This window comes from Sebastes umbrosus, chromosome 16 (genome assembly GCF_015220745.1).
Source record: "Sebastes umbrosus isolate fSebUmb1 chromosome 16, fSebUmb1.pri, whole genome shotgun sequence".
In the NCBI taxonomy this organism is placed as follows: Eukaryota; Metazoa; Chordata; class Actinopteri; order Perciformes; family Sebastidae; genus Sebastes; species Sebastes umbrosus.
The window spans coordinates 15,253,338-15,274,650 of NC_051284.1; the positions used below are offsets into that span (position 1 = coordinate 15,253,338).

At 37.8% G+C, this 21,313-nt stretch overlaps 2 protein-coding genes across 7 annotated transcripts; one reads left to right on the plus strand and one right to left on the minus strand.

Moving 5' to 3' along the window:
* Positions 1-41: 41 nt before the first annotated feature.
* Positions 42-14,025, minus strand: LOC119504273. 5 transcript variants are annotated; one of them, XM_037796320.1, is made up of 20 exons: positions 13,669-14,024; positions 13,281-13,415; positions 13,090-13,185; positions 12,852-12,995; positions 12,206-12,364; positions 12,029-12,110; positions 11,722-11,911; positions 11,425-11,568; positions 10,554-10,744; positions 10,325-10,460; positions 10,183-10,240; positions 9,953-10,082; positions 9,653-9,824; positions 9,272-9,572; positions 9,084-9,186; positions 8,360-8,469; positions 8,090-8,265; positions 7,514-7,976; positions 1,931-2,037; positions 42-535 (listed from the first exon to the last, which is right to left on the minus strand). In XM_037796320.1, exons 2-20 carry the CDS (start codon positions 13,369-13,371, stop codon positions 425-427), a joined length of 2,964 nt encoding a protein of 987 aa, XP_037652248.1. In that variant the 5' UTR covers positions 13,372-13,415; positions 13,669-14,024; the 3' UTR covers positions 42-424. The 5 variants fall into 5 exon arrangements, with proteins under 5 accessions (XP_037652248.1, XP_037652246.1, XP_037652247.1 ...); XM_037796318.1 differs by having other exon boundaries at positions 9,953-10,085; positions 13,669-14,023; XM_037796319.1 differs by having other exon boundaries at positions 9,272-9,569; positions 9,953-10,085; positions 13,669-14,022.
* A 998-nt stretch (positions 14,026-15,023) lies between these two features.
* Positions 15,024-21,017, plus strand: LOC119504563 (photoreceptor outer segment membrane glycoprotein 2-like). 2 transcript variants are annotated; one of them, XM_037796788.1, is made up of 4 exons: positions 15,024-15,170; positions 15,479-16,297; positions 17,627-17,873; positions 20,593-21,017. In XM_037796788.1, exons 2-4 carry the CDS (start codon positions 15,717-15,719, stop codon positions 20,863-20,865), a joined length of 1,101 nt encoding a protein of 366 aa, XP_037652716.1. In that variant the 5' UTR covers positions 15,024-15,170; positions 15,479-15,716; the 3' UTR covers positions 20,866-21,017. The 2 variants fall into 2 exon arrangements, with proteins under 2 accessions (XP_037652716.1, XP_037652717.1); XM_037796789.1 differs by having other exon boundaries at positions 15,053-15,195.
* Positions 21,018-21,313: the final 296 nt, after the last annotated feature.

A 21,313-nucleotide genomic window follows, 5' to 3' on the forward strand; every position in this document is an offset into this window, starting at 1 on the left:
GTTTCAAATGGATGATAAAAAATACACAATATAAGCCAGACTTTTTTATTTTTACTGGAGTTTTAATTAGCAATATATTTAATAATTTATGTTTATCAATAATTCCTGAGAAATTCATTATTGAGTGTTTCTGACACGTGGAGGAGAAAGGGTGTGGCTGGACAATATCACCGGGCAGGAAAAGGTTGCTGATAGACGCAGTAGATGCCGTCCAATCTGACCAGTTGACTGATGAGGATGGGGAGACGGATCAAGTCAATGTGAATAGTCTGTGGTGATCATCAAGTTAGTTAAATTTGGTGTGAGTTAATCCTTACAGTATTGCTTTGATTGGATTCAAAATGCATTTCTGGATCAAAAGAAAGATGTTAAAAGACTTAGAGAATATATTTCATTCACTGTGTGTCATAGATGTGCTAAATCTTCATGCTCTCTTCACTCGTTTTCCTTTCCTTAATAGTGTTCTCCCACTTCTTATGGCACCTTGTGAGCCCTTCCCCAAACTGCTCCAACCTGCGGGCTCCTCTTTGTCTGCCTGTAACACAAAACAACAGCAAAAACAGACACAATTACAGCCTCATATCCTGGGCAGTGATGTGGAGGGCCTGATGAAATATCCTGTAGCCATTAATCTTTCCCCAGGGGGGACGCTGGAGACTGGGAGCACTGATTAAATGCTCCTAATAGAGGCCATTCGTCTCCCCCTCGCATCTTGAATGTTTCAACATCACCCAACACTACTACTCCCCGCCTCTCTCTGTGCAAATATTGGTATTTTCATAAAGAAAGTCGATAATAATTCATTTTGTGATATCTTTTTAAGCGTGGCATGATCTCTTTTGTGAGCGTCTACGATTTGATCGACGACTTTGTTTTTCACCATGGTGAATATCTCATTTACAACTGTGCCACAATAATCACCATAAACAGTCATGCATGAGGTCATATGGGACGAGATCAAAATTTATAGTTTAGGCTAATAGCTATGCTTAATATCCTGATTTTCTTATCTTTAGCCACTCTGGCATTAAATAGATGACCGTTTGATCAGCCAGTAAGGGTTTGTCTTAAACTAATTTTCACACATTAGTCATTAATATCTCTCTATCTACCAATTAAGCAGACTCATTTCTGGCCCGGATGAACAATTAGATAACAGCACTTCTTTCAAAACAACCCTCCGGAAACTCACACTGAGACTGCAAGTTAATGGATGTAATGCCTTCACGACAAACATGCACTGTACAACCAGAATAGATTGGCCGTGATAGACACACACTGTTTTATACAGTATAGGCCACTCAGGCCCAAGGTATAATCATCATAAATTAACATGGCCTAATTACGTTTCACCTGCCAAGCTCCATATGGTCCCCAATTCTGAACAAAATAATTAGGTGACTGCATCCCAATCAAACAATTATCCAATAAAACCTCAGTAAAACAATTACGCGGTCATATCCACGCGATGATGCTAAGCAGTGTAATGTTCGGGTTGATGCACAACAGTAAAATTATGCAATGTAAAAATACATCAATGTCAGATATTTTGTATTTTTGACAGATAAATAATAGCTACATTCTGTGGTATTTCATGAACATTTTGACTCTGTACTTCAAGACACAATTGATTCACATCCCCTGAACGCTGCCTTCATATTTAGAAAATGACATCATTGTAGTCGGAGCTCTTAAAAGCAATGGTGTTTATGCTGGAGGACAAGAGAGAGAGGGATGAAGGGTAGTAAAGAGGGCACCTGCTGGGTTGTGATGAAGCAAAATCCCCAGGGACCAGAAATGAGATCATCCAAATCAGAGATGCTGTCAAGCTTCTTAACTGGAACAATAGTGTCCCCTACTGGCTACAGACTGGCTCATGATGAATACACCACAGCTTCAGCGTACAGTATGTGTCATTAGAAGAAAGTACCTGTTTGTCATCTCTGCTGTCTCCTTTTTGCTTTGCACTGAAGTCCATGAAGTTGACCAGACTGTGGGAATACGGTTGGCCCAGTACAAGAGAAGCCCTCTTAGTATCTGTGAAGGAACAGAAACCGTAAGTAAGAAACTTTGTCTGAATTTTTTTTCTATTGAAATCTCACCAGTTGTATCGGTGACAACGGGGCCTATCTATTAAATTAAATTCTATGTTTATATACTATTATATACTGTAATTGTAATTCCTGTTTAAGTTTTGACCAATTTTTTGCTGCATTAAAATGTTTACACTTGAATTGTAATTCATGTTAAATTTGAAGGTTGCGAAGTTGTTTATGTATTTTATTAATCATGAATAACAATTCAGTTAATTTATATCTATGTATTTATTTGTTACATTTTGTTTTACAAATTTAGGAAAGCAATTTTTAAGTCAAGCCTGATGTTGCCTTATATACTATAAAAGAACGATCCCAGTCACTTCCACACAGTGAGGCATACAGCTTATTAATTAAACACCGGTATATCGGATCGGTACTCGGTATCGACCGATACCCAAAGCTCAGGTATCGCTATCGGTATCGAGACTGAAAGAGTCAGATCGGTGCATCCCTAGTTGTAACGATCCATTTGCTGGAAACATCACACACAATAGATATCTGGGAAACAGCTAGACACTATCCTTTTAATTTGATGCAACATTGCTCCACTGTTATGTCTTTAACCCTTGTCCTAGTGACAAGGTTGGGGCGTCAGCGTGGGGCAATAGGCCGTAGATCCCTGAGGCCCAGTGGTGATCAGCACAACCCAGCAGATGGAGGGAAGTCTGCTTGCAGTGGTAGACAGTACACCCCCCCATGGACAGTGTGGGGGGTTGTTTTCTGGATGACTGACTGCTGCAGCAAGGTCTCTGACACTTCACCTCCTCTCTTAGCAGCCGAGACCCCCTGCCTTTGGTACATGTACCTGTGTCCTGCACCCTGCAGTGAACAGCAACACCTCTGACATACAAGTATTTGTTGCCAGAACACAAACACAGATTATTCATCCTCACACTCCTGCTAGCAATGACATAAATTGGGATTTCAATTAGCATACTGCTAATGACCATTTGCAATGTTTTGGGAGCTTTAAATGTCAATAAGGCAACTGGTAGCACATATTTCATCATCTCTATACGGACCGGTGTGGCTGCACAGGTTTGTATATGGCTTTATATCGGTGTTTCTGCAACTACGGTCACTTTTGACTCACCATCGGAGTATGTAATACATATAAACAGGTAAACAAAATCACATAGTGGTTAAGCTTTGAATCTGTAACATGTTCATTTTTATGGTTTACATCACTTATTCTTTCTAAATGTCCTTACCGGAGCATTTTTTTTAATTTCTTTAATATTTTTTAAGACATTTTAATTAATTTTCATCGAGCTTTGGTTATCATTGTAAATATTGATATACATTTTTTTTTTTTTAAATGGAAGATTTCATGATTTTCTCTACACCCTGACAAATTTAGATGGTAACCATAGATGTCAGTCTACATGCTCAAAAAATATTAAATATGTTGTGTTTCAGGACAGATATTGCAATTCTAATGTCTAATGTTCTAATGTGTTGAGTAATATGTATACGAAACAATTCCATTTGAAATAATGTCATATTGTAATTGAATTAGCTCTTTTTTTTTTTTTTTTACATATCTCAACATTTAAACCACAGTTGTGGGACACGAAGAAAAGTGGTGTTTTGAAAAAAATGCTTCATAAATTTTATTAAATCACATTATTTAGTAATTATTTTCTGTGTCAAGATGGGTAATAACACTGTGTATATATATATATGTATATATATATATGTATATGTATACAATATATGTATATATATATATACATATATATATATACATATATATATATACACATATATATATACTTATATATATACATATATACATATGTATATATGTATATATACATACATATATATATATATATACGTATATATATACATATATACGTATATATACATGTATACATATATATATACATGTATATGACTTTATTTTTTGACATACTATCTTATGAGATTTTTTTTACATACTATCCTGAGTTTTTTATTTTTTCGACATACTAATCTATGACTTTTTTTGACATACTATACTATGACATTTTTTCGACATACTTTACTATGATTTTTTTTCGACATACTATACTATGATTTTTTATATTTTTCGACATACTATACTATGACTTTTTTCGACATACTATACTATGACTTTTTATATTTTTCGACATGCTATACTTTGACTTTTTTTTAAAATACTATACTATGATTTTTTTTCATTTTTTCGACATACTTTACAATTACTTTTTTTGACACACTATAATATGACTTTTTTCGACATACTATCCTATGATTGTTTTTTATATTTTCGACATACTAATCTATGACTTTTTTTTCAACATACTATACTATGACTTTTTTTTAATTTTTTCGACATCCTATACTTTGAAGTTTTTTCGACATACTTTACTATGATTTTTTTTGACATAGTATACTATGACTTTTTTATTTTTTCAACATACTATACTATGACTTTTTTCGACATACTATACTATTACTATTTTTACTTTTTTGACATACTATACTGACTTTTTTATTTTTCAAGATACTATACTATGACTTTTTTTTAATTTATTTTTTACATACTATACTATGACTTTTTTTTCGACATACTATACTATTGCATTTTTTCAGTATGTCGAAAAAAGTCAGTTATAAAGTCATAGTGTCGAAAGCATGAATCATAGTAAGAATAATACATTTTATTCATAAGGCGATTGTGATGGATCTTTAAAACTTAACATGGGTAAAAATTATAAAGAAAAACAACATAATATATAAAACACATTACATTAATGACACGTTAAAAGCTGTCCTAAAAAGGGTTAGGGTTAGAGGCTGCGGGAAGGAGTGTGCTGGTGGAGCATGTCAGTCAGGTAGGTGGGGGTCTGGTTATGGAGGGCTTTGTGAGTGAAGAGAAGGACTTTGAATTGGATATGCTCTGGAACAGGGAGCCGGTATAGTCATAGTATGTCGAAAAAGTCACAGTATAGTATATTCAAAAAATTCATAGTGTGTATATATAGCATGTCGAAAAAGAAGTGGTAGTAAGTTGAAAAAGTCACAGTATCATATGTTGAAAAAAAAGTCCTAGCATGTTTAAAAAAGTTATAGTATACTATGTCGAGAAAAGTCCAAAAAGTCTTAGTATAGTAGGTTGAAAAATCATCGTATATTATGTTGTCATAGTATGTATAGTATAGTAGTAATAAAGCAAAAGTCATAGTAATTATACATTTTATTTATAGGGCACTTGTCATGGAACTCAAGTACACTTTACATGAGTCAAAATGTTCATAAAGAAAAACAACATATGTAAAAGTCACAACATTAATTACACAGCTATGCCCCAAGTCCAGCGCTTGGTCCTGAGTGGTGGAGACGGGAGGTTGGCATCAGAGGAGCAGAGGCTGCTGGTGAAGCACGTCAGTCAGGTAGGAGGGGCTCTGGTTATGGAGGGCTTTGTGAGTGAAGAGAAGGACTTTGAATTGGATCCATTGTGTAACAGGGAGCCAGTATAGTCATAGTATAGTATGTTGAAAAGACATACTATACTATGACTTTATCGACAAACTGTAACATATATTTTTTTGATATGCTATACTATGACTTCTTTTTTGACATAGTATATTATGACTTTTTTTTCAAAATGCTATACTATGACATTTTTTGACAAACTACTATATCTTTTTTTTTCGACATACTAAATGATTTTTTTCTGCATACGACTGACTTTTTTTTACATACATCGAAAAAAGTCATAGTATGTTGAGAAGTCAGTCGTATGTCGAAAAAAGGCATGAAAAATTCATAAATATAGTATAGTATGTCAATAAAAGTCTAAAAGAATTCATAGTAAGGTATGTCGAAAAAAGGCATAAAAGTCATAGTATAGTATGTCGAAAAAAGTCGGTCATAAAGTCATAGTGTAGTATGTCGAAAGCAAAAGTCATAGTAAGAATAATGCATTTTCTTCATAGGGTGATTGTCATGAAACTCAAAAACTTTACATATCCTAAAGAAAAACAACATAACATATAAAACACATAACATTAATTACAAGTTGTCCTAAAAAGGTGAGTTGAATGTCAACAGGTTGGTGCAGTCTCGGATGTGTTTGGGGAGTGATATCCAGGAGAGGGCAGCCATGGAGAATGCTCCATTGCCCCAAGTCCAATGCTTGATCCTGAGTGGTGGTATGTTGAAATTTTTATTTTTGAAAAAGTCATAGTATAGTATGTCAAAAAAATAACAAAGGGACATGATATAGTAAGTTGAAAAAAAAAGAAAAAAAAGTGTATAGTATGTAAAAAAAAAAGAAGATTATAGCACAGTATGTTGAAAAAATAAGAAAAGTCAGTATATTTTGTCGACAAAATAAAAAGTCATAGTAAAGTATGTGGAAAAAAAATTATAGCACAGTATGTGGAAAAAATAAAAGTCATAGTATAGTATGTGGAAAAAAATTAAAAGCTATAGTATGTCGATTTTTTTTTTTTTAAAAGTCATAGTATAGTATGTCGAAAAAATTCAAACGTCAAAGTATAGTGTGTCGAAAAAATTTAAAAAGTCATAGTATTGTATGTTGAATTAAAAAAAAGTCATAGTATAGTACATTACAAAAAATGTATGTCAAAAAAATAAAGTCATAGAATAGAGTCTTAAAAATAAAAAAAGGTCAGTATGGTATGTCGAAAAAATTAAAAAAAAGTCATGGTATGGTATGTCGAAAAAAAGTCATAGAATAGTGTCTTAAAAATAAAAAAAGGTCAGTATGGTATGTCGAAAAAATACAAAACGCAATAGTATGATATGTCAAAAGATCGTAGTGTAGTATGTTGAAAAAAAAAAAAAAGTCATAGTATAGTATGTTGAAGAAATAAAAAGATCATAGTATGTCAAAAAAAAAGTGAGGTTGGTATGTCGAAAAAATAAAAAAAAGTAATAGTATAGTATGTTGAAGTTTTTTCTAAAAAGTCATAGTGTAGTATGTTGGAAAAAAGAAAAAAGAAATTATAGTATAGTGTGTCTTAAAAATAAAAAAGTCATAGTGTAGTATGTTGAAAAAATAAAAAAAAAGTTATAGTATGTCTAATTTTATTTTTTTAAAAAGTCATAGTATAACATGTCGAAAAAAAGTCAGAGTAGTATGTCGAAAAAATAAAAAAATCATGGTATAATATGTTGACAAAATAAAAAAAATGAATCATAGTTTAGTATGTCGAAAACATTAAAAAGTCAGTATATCATGTCGACAAAATAATATATCGAATCGGCACCAAAGTATCGTGATAGTACTCGAATCGGGAGATAGGTGTATTGTCCCAGCCCTAATGGTTTTTAACCACTTTAGTGTGAGGGCTGGTCTGGTTCCTTTATACCAAGTTAACAAACAACAGAAACGGCTTTTGACGGCACGGAGATATAAAACATCAAAAAATATTCACCTGATGCGATAGCTGCTCCTGGCTCTGAAGCAGGTAGAAGGCCAGTGGAAGCTCTATGGGTTTCCAGGTCCTGTGTCCACCAGCTGCCCATCTTGCAATGATCGAGCCAGGCTGAGGTGCTCTGGACATTGTGTTCATCCATCTTTAATTGGGATATGGGGGAGCTCTCATTGGTGGTGTCAGAGGGAGCAGAGGTGGTTATGATGTTGCAGGGTAGGCTGGGGGTCAGAGAGCTACCAGAGATCGGAAGCTGTGTGCGGAAAATAGAGCTCCACATGGGGGTGAGAGGGGAGATGTCCTGCCGACCGGTCTCTACTGAGACACCTGAGCCACTGGCTACAGGATGCTCTGACAGAAGGCTCTGGTGAAGGTCAGTCAGCACGGTGGTTTCAGACAGGGCACAGGAGAGGTCTTGACTGAAGCATTCCACTGCTTCCTCTTGCTGTTGATGCTCATGTGTTTTCTGGGCACATACAGTGAAAAACATCACACATGAAGAGCCTTTTGCATTTTGAAAACAGGTACTGTGATAATCAACCTACATGTACAGTACATTTAAAGAGAGATATTGCTTACCTGACATTCTTCTTCCAGGAAACAGTCAGGTGTGGCTGCTTCACTAAAACTGAAAATCTGTGAAGGGATGCAATCTGGTTGGTCCTCTTGGTCGAGTGTTAAATCAAAGCTCCACAGATCTGTGACATCTGGGGGACCATGAACAACTTCTTCTCCTTTACAGCAGGCCATGTTCTCTGCAGATAAGAATTCATGCAGTGATGTGTAAATTCAGTAAACCACAATTCATTGTGATATATTTTGTCCCTCCAGCTGGATGCACCTACACACCATAGTCAGGTGAGAGGAAGCTGTGACACTCCACCTGAGGCTCGCAGAGGGAGGGCACTGATTGGCTGACCTCATCACTGTAGAACTGAGGGGGAAGATATAACCTGCAACTGGACCATAGGAAACAAATATAACTCAGTTTTAATTCACTCACCAGTGTTAAGTGCACCATACATCAGACCGGCAATACATCATCAAGAGTAGGCTCTCCTGACAACACCCCGTTGGTCGTATCTAGAAGATAACCCACGGGTTGGGAAACTCTCGCAAGATGGTTAAGGTTAGGCATTGATCTTGAAAAGTTAAGGTTAGGGTAGGTCGTCGTTGCTTATTTAAATACAACACTTAGTCTAACGTGATTCAATCAAATACTGTATGTATAGATGTCTGGATAAGCAATATCCAGCCGCTGTGTTGGACACGGGAAGACTGAAGGGACATGGCGGCTATCAACCTTAATTTATTAAGGCATCGCGAACGCTCAGTTTCAGGCAAGGTCGCAAAATAATTATTAGACATGTGTATAAATCAAACCTTTGGTTAACAAGAGATTAATGCATACTAACTTGTCAAAATTACAATCCAAACGCATGTCAAATTGCAATGACATCTATCGGATTTTTGGTTTTCTATCCCCCAAAAGGGGGCGGGCCTTGACTTTTTGCTAAGTACCCGTATGTGCCGGTCTGATGTATAAGTATAATGTGAGATAAGATGACCTCACCTCTTGTTTACAGGAATGGTTTCATCCATGGAAGGTCCTGAAACTGCATCAACACTGAGAAAGTCCTCGCTTGAGAAAACAGTCTTAACGTCCTCTTCTCCCTCTAACAAAGAGATGAAGTTTCTCTTTATCTTTTGACTGCCTCTTAATGTGAATGGTGTGCAAATAAAATCCAACACAAAACTTACCCTCTGCAGAGTTGCTCAAGAAAACAAGGTCTGTGGCACCATCTAGTGTCATTGTCAGCTCAGGGCAATCTGGCAAGGCTTCAACTGATGAAGGGGTTCTGCTCTCTTCTTCCTCCTCCCTGCTTTGGTTCTCTCCATCAGTGAGGAAAGAGGAGATCCTCTGCAGAGTCAAGGTACTTTCATACACATGAGGACGGTCCTGTCTCAACAGAGGCAAGGAGGAGGCTAAGGTGAAGGAGGGGACCGACTCAGAGCTCAGATCCTCAGAAGAAGAAATGTGCTCTGGTGACTCAGGCTGCTGCTGGGACAAGAACAGATGTATTAAAATCAACTACCTATACTGTTGTGGTCATTTTTCAAAGGGACACTGGTGAGGCATACATTATGGACAGGCTGTTCCTCTTCTGGTTCATCTGTATGTGCTGTTTGCTCTGTTTCTTCTATCATGTTCATTGGGGAGGGGCTGGGCGTGAGATGACGGAGAGCCTGTGTTGACAGAAACATCTCTCTGCTGTTCGATTTTCTCTCTGTGTGCTCCGGCCACACCACCTCCCTGGAATAAAGAACAGAGAAGTGATCTGCTGAGTTCTCTGGGGTACTGAACATAATTCAAACTCTGTTGTCCACATGGGCAATTTGGGGTTAAGTATCTTGCTCAAATACCATCTACAACATCAGTACCTTATCTTGGGCTGTGGCTTTCTCACTTCTATCACAGCCTCTCTGACTAGTTGGACCAGTTCCTCTGGGGACACAGTATTGACTCTCTGAGCCTGATACTGTTTGGCAGACAGCGGGCAGGGTGGCCTTCCTGCTGAAAGGTTGTATGAAAAATAATCTCATGGTTAAATGTAATGTACTTTATTCTGTCCTGATACCATTAAATATTCTATTCATTTAATCTGCCTTACCTTTCTTTATCAGTGGCAACTGTGACCTTGTAGTCCCATTTACAATGTCCCTTTCAACCTGATAAAGAATTTTAGGGGGAAAAGAAAAGTCATTTCAAGGCTCAATATCTTTGGTGCATTATGTTTTGCTGTATTCACGTACATTGTATCCTGCAGGGATGCATTTCAAAGCCTCTGCACACAGACCAAATCCATTACAAGCCTGGAGGAAGTACATGACCACGTTGTCGTTTTCAGTGTGGCCTCTCTTCAGCAGAGCACCGGCTTCAGGGACGCAACTGGAGACCAGAGACGTTGTCAACGACACACATTAAGACAATAAGTGATGATTAAACATATGATTAGCACGCCATTAGTGTACCAGAATGTACCTGTTTTGAAGAAGCACATCTGCACAGAACTTAGCATCCTCAGTGCTCTCTATTGCGGGTCTGGTCCAGTGGAGGTACCGTAATGCCAACTGAGGCTGCTTCCTCATTAGCAGACAGTGGATGATGCAACGATGCTGCCAGGAGAGACGGGGAGCAGCAGCCCTTGGGCTCAGCAATAACTCCATGGAGGCCTGGGTAGGATGGAACATCACATAAAGCAGCATTACAAGGTGCTTTTTGACTGACATTTTAAATGTTGTCTCCTTACATGCATGAGAAAAAACAACCTCAGTTACATCTCTCCTACTTGTTATCATCAAGAAATAAACTGGCAAATTGTGACAATGAATTCACTCATCATGTGCAATATCAATGTATATCATCCATCCTGTACATGTATATCAACACTTCATATTTCATGTGCAATAATATCTGTCTACTACATTTTTTACTACTATAATTGTATATATTTTATTTATTTTTGTATTTTGCTTTTTACTTATTATATCTTTGTTTACTTATTATATCTTGTTCTTTTTTTTTACTGATGCAAATGAAGGGTTATCTTATCTTAAATGTCTTATACATGAAAGCATCTCCTCTTCCAAAAGTGTGACATACTGTAAATCCTTCACTAATGAGGCACAGTTGAGCGTTATTATATTAATCATACACCCTTCTTAGTGTCACCAGTAGACCATTATGGCTGCTGAAACAAGGACACTGATGCAATCAACAGGATGGTTAACAGGCCCTTGGAATGCACTCGCATCACTGTCAGCTTGCACATGCTCATTTTAGTGACTTCATCAATATCAGAATCAGTCACTCACCTAATGTATAAAATCAATTTTGCTTCTTGGTTATGTACCTTGATGTGTCCATGATCAAGCATCCAGAAGGCCCTGATTTGTTGGGAAAAGCTGGAAGGAATAGTGAAAGCGTGGCAGAATGATTGGAGGAGGTCACCTTTGCACTGCAGGAAGTTCGCCATATCCAGGACAAAGTACATGAGCTGTGATAGATATAAGTTAAGAAGTACATAACCTGAATCAAATATAATATAGATAGCTTTTATCTAGAATAAAGCAAGACAGAGAACAATAGAAGAAAACGCAATGCACAGTATGCTCCACAGAATTTGTTGATGCTGTATTTGGATGGATACAAGCGCTTGGACTGACATGTTGTCGATATGAGGCACCAGCACGAGCTTTAGCAGGGCCTGCAGATTAGGAGGAGGATAGCACTGGTCTGTGCAGTCTTCAGAAGTCCAAATGCACCCATGTTGTATGTCCAGCTGAGTCACCATACCCTGTATTAAAGACCTAAATCTTTCCATTTCTCCCTCCTCACATCTAGTCAAACGTAAGACAATAGAAAAGCAGAGAATACATAAAGAGAGAAACTGCAGCAAGAGAAAAATAAGCACAATGGCTCGGATTTCCTTCGTCGAGTCAAATCATCCGAGTTACCCAGGTGTCTCGAGACGAGCTTTCCGATGGCTGTGATCCATTTCCTTCCACATCTGAGAGATGCGTTTCACCTCGTGAGCATCTGACAGCAACAGCAGAGAACAGAAAAAAACCTTTAGAGGCGTCATAACAGTTCATCAGGTCAATATAATGTAATGTGTGTGATCGTATCTGTACCAGGGTACTTGGGCAGAAGTCCCATGATGCCCCACCACTGAACCAGCCGTCCCAGCCAGATGTGTTGCTTTAGGGCCCTGTGCTCTCGGTTCCAGCAGCCACGTCTGACGTCTGAGGAGCCGAATGTATCCCTGCAGACCACACACGGGACCCCCACACCTAAAAAAAAAACATACAAATTCTAGTAAATTCTAAAAGACATGTCAGCTGTCATTAGGACTACATTTACTGCACTCGTTTGCCTTAAATAGGCGTTATCGGTCGCTACAAGCACCGTAGATGTGGGTCACTAGAGGCCTGCTGCACCTACTATGTTGTATAAGTGAAAGCAAAACTTACAAGCTACATGTTCTAACATGTAAAACTGAATGAAACGTAACGTTTTGAACATAAACAAAAACTACAACTTCTTAAGGTATAGGCAACAAAACCACTTAATTAAGTTTAAGGGAAAAACATGTTTTGGCTTAAAATAACTAAGTTTCAAAAGTGAAAGTGAAACTTATTGCTTGTGAACACAAGGACAACTAGATGTTGGTTTCACACAGGATGCGTTGTGTCCCATCCATCACCCCCCCAGGGACAAATATCAACCAAACCATCATGCTGTTCCAGCTGTATGCTGTATGTGTTCTGAAGTGTGTACCATGCCAGAGGTGGGCTGAACAGAGCTGCCGCCTTGCCCACTGGGCCAGGGTGAGCAAGTTCCTCAGTCTCTGGAGCAGCAAGTGAACTCTGGTGAAAGAGCTGCGGTCCAGAAACATCCACAGGCCCTGGCAGCGGCTGAAACCTGTGGGAAGACACAAGAGATATTAAAAAAAAGAAAGATCCTCAGTGTTTACTTCAAACATTTAGACATGATTGATGAAGGAAAATGTTCTTACATAGTGTTAATAACTCCTTTTTAGCAAACTCTGATGTCCTCTGTACCCAGCAGCTGAAAGTCGGTAGGATTTTGTCCACGTCAGCTTCACCTGCAGCTGGGTATTATTGGAGATGAAATGTTAATGACAACAACGAACTCATGGAAGAGACAGAATTCTAGCTTTACGGTAGTCAAATGCTCCTGATGTACCTTCAGCTGTAAACTCCCGCAGCCAGCGGATGATGGCTCTTATGTTGTTGCTGGCTAACGCCTCGGACCACTGGCCCTCTGTATCCAGCATGATGCCCTCAGATCAGGAGTCACTGGTGGTTCATGGGAGCATCACTGAAATAAAGGCAGAATCTATGGTTCATTACACCAAGAGAAACAAAAGTTTATTTAAGAAAACATCTTAGAGGTGTTTTATCCATCGCTAATGTAATGTACTCAGGGTATCTCAATGAACCTGAAAACCTCTCTTAGACATGTTTCCATAATTATATCAATGGATTGTGCAAGAACAGACTAAAGCATGAACATGGCAGTCATTATTTTGAGGATTTGAAAATTGTAAAGATGTTGGATTCTCAATACTTACTTGGAGACGTGGTTTAGTTTTCCGGTAGCTCCGTTAGGCTTCACTCTTGGTCTGTGCAGCGATGAGTCCTGTGTGTTCTGTCTGCCTTCTGGATTAGCTGACTGGCCCGGTGGCTACGGTAACGTTCTCCTCTTACACAAGCTACTTTGGTACATGTTAATCCACTAATCTCACTCTCAGTTAACATTTCATTGGCTGATTTGCAGTCTGGCTGTGAGTGTATAAATATAATATGTATAAATGTGTGTGTGTGGTGAAATTAAAGTTGGAAACAGAATAGCTAAGACCAGCCAGGGTGAGATGATAGCAGGAGGTGGAAATGAACTTCTTAAATGACAGAGGGAGGAAAAGTACCCTGCTCTCTACAGCTTGAATCGTTCAGGCATTTCACACTTTTGGCCACACCCCAGTTAGGGATGTCACAACAAGTAAATCACCTGCTATGACATCACTCATTGGCCCTGTTCAGACCTGGTATTAACATGCGTCCTCAGTGATCCGATCACAAGTGGATAGCTTTAAGTACAGGTGTGAACACACTCAAGGTGCATTGAGGACGCATTGAGATCGGATCTTTCAGACCACATTCAGATGTGGCCTGGGCCACATATGACCACATTGTTTTAGCAGTGTGTACGCGAATGCGTCCTGGCCACATTAAGGACATCCTACTCATCTGATGGACCCCCATTGTCTGGTGGGAGGGGCTTAGGACAGAGGGGGGTAGAGTAGAGCTGCAGGATAAGGGCTGTATCTCCAAATTCTGCCTTTTTTTTACCATTTCCAGAAAACTGCCTACCCTGGTGTACCACGTGAATTACAATATGCTGAAAAGTTATTATGGAATTTTTGCCTAATAAAACTGCCTCTCCCAGCTTTAATCGAGAAAATTATGATGCAGATTCATCAATAATGAAAATAAATGTAGTAGCTTTCCTTCCATAATTGTGTCAGCGTGTGTATCTGCCCTTAGTTTACCCTTTATGGTATTTATTTACTTCTCTAGATCATGTGTGTGTATTACTTGGAAAAATAATTAATTTTTTTGTGTGTACATAAATAGGTTTTTATTTGTCATTACAAGCTGGCTTAATTCAAATGTGTACTCATTATGATGTAGATACTGCAGATTAACTATAAAATGTCACTTTTCAGAATGTCCAGTTGGATGTCTACTCTATTTTTACTACTACTATGACAACACACACAAACACTCCCACACAATGGCCATCATATATTACTTTCACAGCGCTTGGACAGTCAGATTTGCGTAGGTGGCAGAAGGTAGGTCCAAATCCTTCTCGGGCCCAGAAGGCTGATTAATGATTAAAGGGGATTAGGAGGAGGGTCAGGACTTGGCTACTAGTCTCTCTGATGCTGCCGGGGGCTGCTTTCGTACTATCTGTGTCACTACGACTACTCGCCCCTCTCTGGACTAAATCGGAGGATGTCAACAGGAAAACAAACTGAACACGAGAGGACAAGGATGCCAGACGTTCAAGGTGAATGCTGACCTGGATAAGGTAGGTACAGTGCATTCTTAGATTCTGTTTCATTATGTCAGCTATTTCTTACATTTTATTTGTATGAGCTTTGTCCAGAAAGACATGCCAGAACAACTGGATTTAAAAGGAAAATATGTTTTTTGAACAAAATTGCATCTTGTTGAAATTTCCTCAATTTGTCTCATGTAGATTGTTCCCTGTTTGCGTACAACTGATCATGTCATTGTATTTTGTTGTTCTTAAGTGTTTTCCATTCAAATAAATTGTGCTGACATGTGAGAATGTTTTTTTTCATACTCTCACAGACCTGCCTGCATCTACATCTACAGTATAACCATAATGCAGCGTCCACAACATATCAATCATGACTACCAGGCTAAGCTGCTTATGAGAGGGCCTTCAGAGAACTATACAACCAATCCCCCTCCCCTTGGTCCCCAACACCCCCTGGAGGATAACCTGTTCCTCTCCCCTGCTCTACCTGTGTCCCACCCTTAATCCCGCCCTGGATTTAAAAGTAAATTTACAGAGGAGATATATACGATGGCCGTCTTGAGATTGAAGTTCACCAAGACCAAGCGGGACAAGCTGGCCCAGGTGCTATGGATCCTGAACTGGATCTCAGTGGTGACAGGGATCATCCTCTTCAGCCTGGGGCTCTTCCTCAAGGTGGAGATCAACAAGCGAGGAGAGCTGATGTCTGAGAGGGACATCCAGTACGTGCCCAACATGCTGATTTCTGTGGGCCTCATCGCCTGTGCCATAAACTTCCTGGGTGGGAAGATCTGCTACGACTGCGTGGACACCACCAAGTTCTTGCGCTGGAAGCTGATCATGCTGCCCTACATAATATGCACCTTCTTCTTCACCTTCTGCGTGCTGGTAGGGGCTCTGATGTGTTACAGCATGCGTGGGGAGCTAGATGAGTCTCTGAACCTGGGGCTGACTGAGGCCATCAGGTTCTATAAGGACACAGACACACCAGGACGATGCTTCCTGAAGCGAACTGTGGACATGCTGCAGATAGAGTTCCAGTGCTGTGGGAACAATGGATATAAAGACTGGTTTCAAATCCAGTGGATCAGCAACCGTTACCTGGATATGTCCCAAAAAGACGTGGTGGAGTAAGTGCAAACTACAGAATGAGGACACTGATTTCTTAAAGATTATAATCACACTTACATTAATATACAGTAAAAAATAACTGTATAAACAACACACTCCCGCTAATATCTCAAAATACATGTTGGTATAACTTGTTTCGTCCTTAATAACTATAAAAACATTTTAAAAAATGAATATAGTGTAATATTATTTAAACCTTAAAAGGTACAGTGTGTAGGATTTGGCGGCATCTAGTGGTGTGGTTGCAGACTGCAACCAACTGAGTACCTTTCCGTTCCCTCCTCCCATTCCAAGACTGTGGGAACGTGAGCCAAGAGTGCAAAACAACGGCCTCACTCAGAGGTCATCCTTACCATAATAACACTACTTTAGGAACAACGTTACAGCCATTTCACAAGTGTGTCAGAGAACTACGGTGGCCTACAGGTAATGTAAAAAACGCGAAAAGGCTCTCTCTAGAGCAATTGTTTGGTTTGCCCGTTCTGGGCTACTGTAGAAACATGGCTGAGCAACATGGCGTACTCTGTGAGGAGGACCCGCTCCTTATGTAGACATGAAGGGCTCATTCTAAGCAAGCAAAAATATGATTCTTAATTTCAGGTGATACACTAATGAAACCAATTTTATGAATATTATCTTCCATTTCTGCTAGTAGATCCCCAAAATGTTACACACTGTTCCTTTAACATATTAACTGAATAATAATTTTCACAAAAGAAGTGGATGTAGAAATTTCCAAGTTTTTGGCAAACAACAAAATTAAGATTATTAAAGCCAGCCAGTTACAAGTTACAAATTTACTAAATAAGAGGTTAAACTTGAATAACTTTTATCCGGCTTTCTGTTATGATGCAGACTAATGTGAAGGAAGGAAAGTCTTTTGGTAGAGATAAAAACCTAACCGCTAATATCCATAAAGATCCATGTGTATTATGTGTCTCTTATAACTGACATATTGGTCCTATTAGGTAGTTGACTGATGGGGAAAATTAAGCCCAGAAACACTGACAAGATTCTTGTCCTCAATGACTCACTGCAAACACTAAAGCTATCATTTGTGATTATTTGATCCTTTTTGTAATTATTCTTGCAAAAAATGCTCAAATATACATTTGGGATGAGTAAAAAGTAAAAGATCCTTCCCTACTTTTCTAAAAAGTCAGACTAACCCCCTTTCAGCAAAAAGAAAAACTACATATCCCCTCCCAAATAATAATTTTAGTACAGTCCCAAACAATGACACACTTAGGTCGAATCTTTCACACACTGATGCAATAAAAAGCATTAAGACAGATCCTGAGCTTCTCCTTCTTTTTCCTGCTTTCTAGCCGATTAAGAAGTAACGTGGAGGGGAAGTTCCTGATGGATGGAGTCCCCTTCAGCTGCTGCAACACCAACTCCCCTCGGCCCTGCATCCAGCAGCAGATCAACAACAACTCCGCTCACTTCAACTACGAGCACCAGACGGAGGAGCTGAACCTGTGGATGAAAGGATGTCGCCAGGCGCTGCTGGACTACTACACCCACATCATGCAGTCCATTGGCCTCACAGTACTCATCACCTGGCTGTTTGAGGTGAGGAGAGACAAGTTGATAACAACATGAACTATTAATGGTGATGTTAAAAGGCATCAACGTCTCTTTTCAGGTCTTGAGGAGTAGTCTACCACTGCATATGTGAAAAACAGTCTAACACAGGGGTCAGCAACCTGCGGCTCCGGAGCCACATGTGGCTCTTTAGCTCCTCTCCAGTGGCTCCCTGTGGATTTATAAAAATGGAAATGAATAACTGTTTATTGTTTACATTTTCATTTTTATTTATCACTGTTGTAGGCCTATGGTACGATAGTACGACGGAGTATTAGGGCCACATTAAGGAAAGAAAATAAATCTGGGATTTTGAGAATAAAGTCATAATATTACGAGAATAAAGTCACAAGTTTATGAGAAAAAAAGTTGTAATATGAGAATAAAGTCAATATTATGAGAATAAAGTCACAAGTTTATGAGAAAAAAAGTTGTAATATGAGAATAACATAAAAAAAAAAAAAATTCTCGTAAAGTTATGACTTTATTCTCGTAATATTAAAAAAAAAATCTCGTTAAGTTATGACTTTATTCTTATAAAGTTATGACTTTGTTCTCGTAATATTACAACTTTATTCTCGTAATTTTACGACTTTATTCTCGTAAAGTTATGACTTTATTCTCGTAATATTACAACTTTTTTTCTCGTAAAGTTATGGCTTTATTCTCGTAATATTATGGCTTTATTCTCGTAATATTATGACTTTATTCTCGTAAAGTTATGACTTTATTTTCGTAAAGTTATGACTTTATTCCCGTAATATTGACTAAAATGTCTCTTTTGATAGTAAAGGTTGCTGACCCCTGCTCTAGCAGATTCTAACTGTGTAACAGGTTGTATAGAAGTCTATGAGAAAATGACCCTACTTCTCACTTGATTTATAATCTCAGTAAATATTGTAAACATGAGTTTATGGTCTCAATCACTAGTTTCAAGTCTTCTTCAATACAGCATGATGTTCATTTAGTAAATTATGGTCCCATTTAGAGTCAGATAGACCATAAAGCAGGGGATAAGTACAAAATATGTAGAACTAAAGTTAGAAATAAGTTAATTTACCGCTTGTTTGTGTTAAAGCTAGGTTTATGCCTCGCCGCCTACTAGCAGGCATACACACCTGCATCTCCTTTGGCCTAACTGTCCGCAGTCGAATTGCATTGTGGGTAATGTAGTCCAGCAGGGTTTGACAAAGAAGAAGAGTGCATGGAATAAAACAAAAACGACATCTCTAGTTATGCTGCATATATTTTGATACTGTCCAACAATGTTATAGGAATGCAAAGCTAAATCAATGCAGTACTCTTTTAAAGAGAAGGTGTTCTCAAAATAGCTGCATTTGTGTTTGTGCTACTACCACTGTTGCAGAACTTGTTAATTGTTCATTTCATTTCATTTAAAAATTTATTTCGAACATGTAGAATACAAAAAAAAAGAAACAATTAAGAAAAAGAATGATCATACCAACAAGTGGACAGCCAGGAACAAGTAGTATTTACATACAATGAAAAGCGTAAGAAAAATAAATTGTCAACACTTGATGCCTTGATTTATTTATTCGAAAAGGAGTGAGAAGAAGTATAAACTTATTTAATCCCACCCCTTCTCCATAAATCAATAATTAATAATCAACCAGCTTCCTTATTGAGCCACACATATACTCTAATTAAATTTTCCTAAATTTGTCCAACTATAATTATTAATATTTATAATTATTCTAACTATAATTATTACCTTTAATCTGTGTCATACAAAAATATAAATTAATTACTGATATAAAAATCAGTAATTATCAAAATCTAAATTTATTTTCAATCCAGAATACCAATTCATTACTTATAATATAACTTAATCACAATATCATTCATTACTTACATATCTATCTTAATCATATTGTTTCTACTTTAAAACTCTAATAAATTCTTGTTTATCTTAAAACAATTTGAAATGACATCATCCTGTCAGATAAGTTAAATAAATTCAACAGTAACAAGAAAAGAAATATTAAGAAATAATAATAAATAATAAATAATAAGAAAATAAATATTGCACATGCCGACTGATTATACTTTATACTATTTATTATGTATTTAATTATTTATTATAATCATTGTCTTTTATATTGTTTTAGATTGACTACTTACTTTTACTGCCCTTTATGACAGTTTGCACATACGACACTGGTCACTAACCTCATAGCTGTCTTTATACAGTACCCTGTATTTATAGACTGTCTTTTTATGTATCGTGTATGTGATGGGGAGTTGCAAACTCAATTACGTTGTACCTCAAGGAAATCTAATCTAATCTAATCTAATTAGTAACAAGAAAAGGTTGGCTATATATATATATAAATATATATATATATATATATAAATATATATAAATATATATATATATATCGTAGCTACTGCAAGTATTAGTGCTGCAAGTGTGAAGTGAATGTGCAGTAACAGTGTTAGCGTCACACACTTGCAGTACTAATCCTTGAGTAAATCTCTACTGTCATAATTATCTCTGGGTCAACTTGAAGTGGACTCTCCTGCTGTCCTCTACACAGTTACATATCAGTTTTAGTACAAATTAGACACAAAATTACAGCATACCATATTGAGGAAAAACTAAACTAGTTCTTTGACCTCTTGTATCATTTGTGTCCACATTTTGTGTGATGGTGTCACTAATATGTATCTGTGTGTCTCGTGTTAGCTGTCAGTGTTGACAGGGGTTCGTTACCTCCAGACCTCCCTGGAAAACGTGCTGAGACAGGGCGACCTCAACTCTGAGTCTGACGGCTGGCTGCTAGAAAACAGCTTCATGGAAACTGCCCGCATCAACCTGAACATCATCAAGAGCCTGGGCAAGAACAACCAGATAGACACAGGCAACAATGGAGACCCCAACATCAACGTTCCCTCCACCTCTAAAGCACACTATGGGCCGGACAATGTGCCGCCAAAGGAAATACCTGAAGCCAGTTGACCTTTCTCAGGCCTCCGTGAACAGCATCCCTGAAGGCTAAGGGCCTTTACTTAAAAAGAGTGGTTCACGTAACATTTATTTATTTATTTTTTTTATTCATACGAGTCAAGAATTACAACTAAGAAATACCTATACAAAGGTGTTTGTGGAAACTTAAGTATATTGTGGGAAATATCACACAATATATAATACATTTCCTAGTATGACAGGGTAGATCTTTTCCAAAATGCAGAGAATGCCTTGTTGACTTTTTACAACCATTCATGAATGAACATCTCTCCATACACATGTTCCTAAACACCCATAACATAAATCACCACAAATGTACATCATTTTTTGTACATCTGTACTGTAATCTGTTGTTTACAAATGATATCTTGTTGCCTGTGTATTGTGGTTTTGCAGCAGGTGTGCAAAACAGTTTTGTACACCTGTCAGCTGCAACACT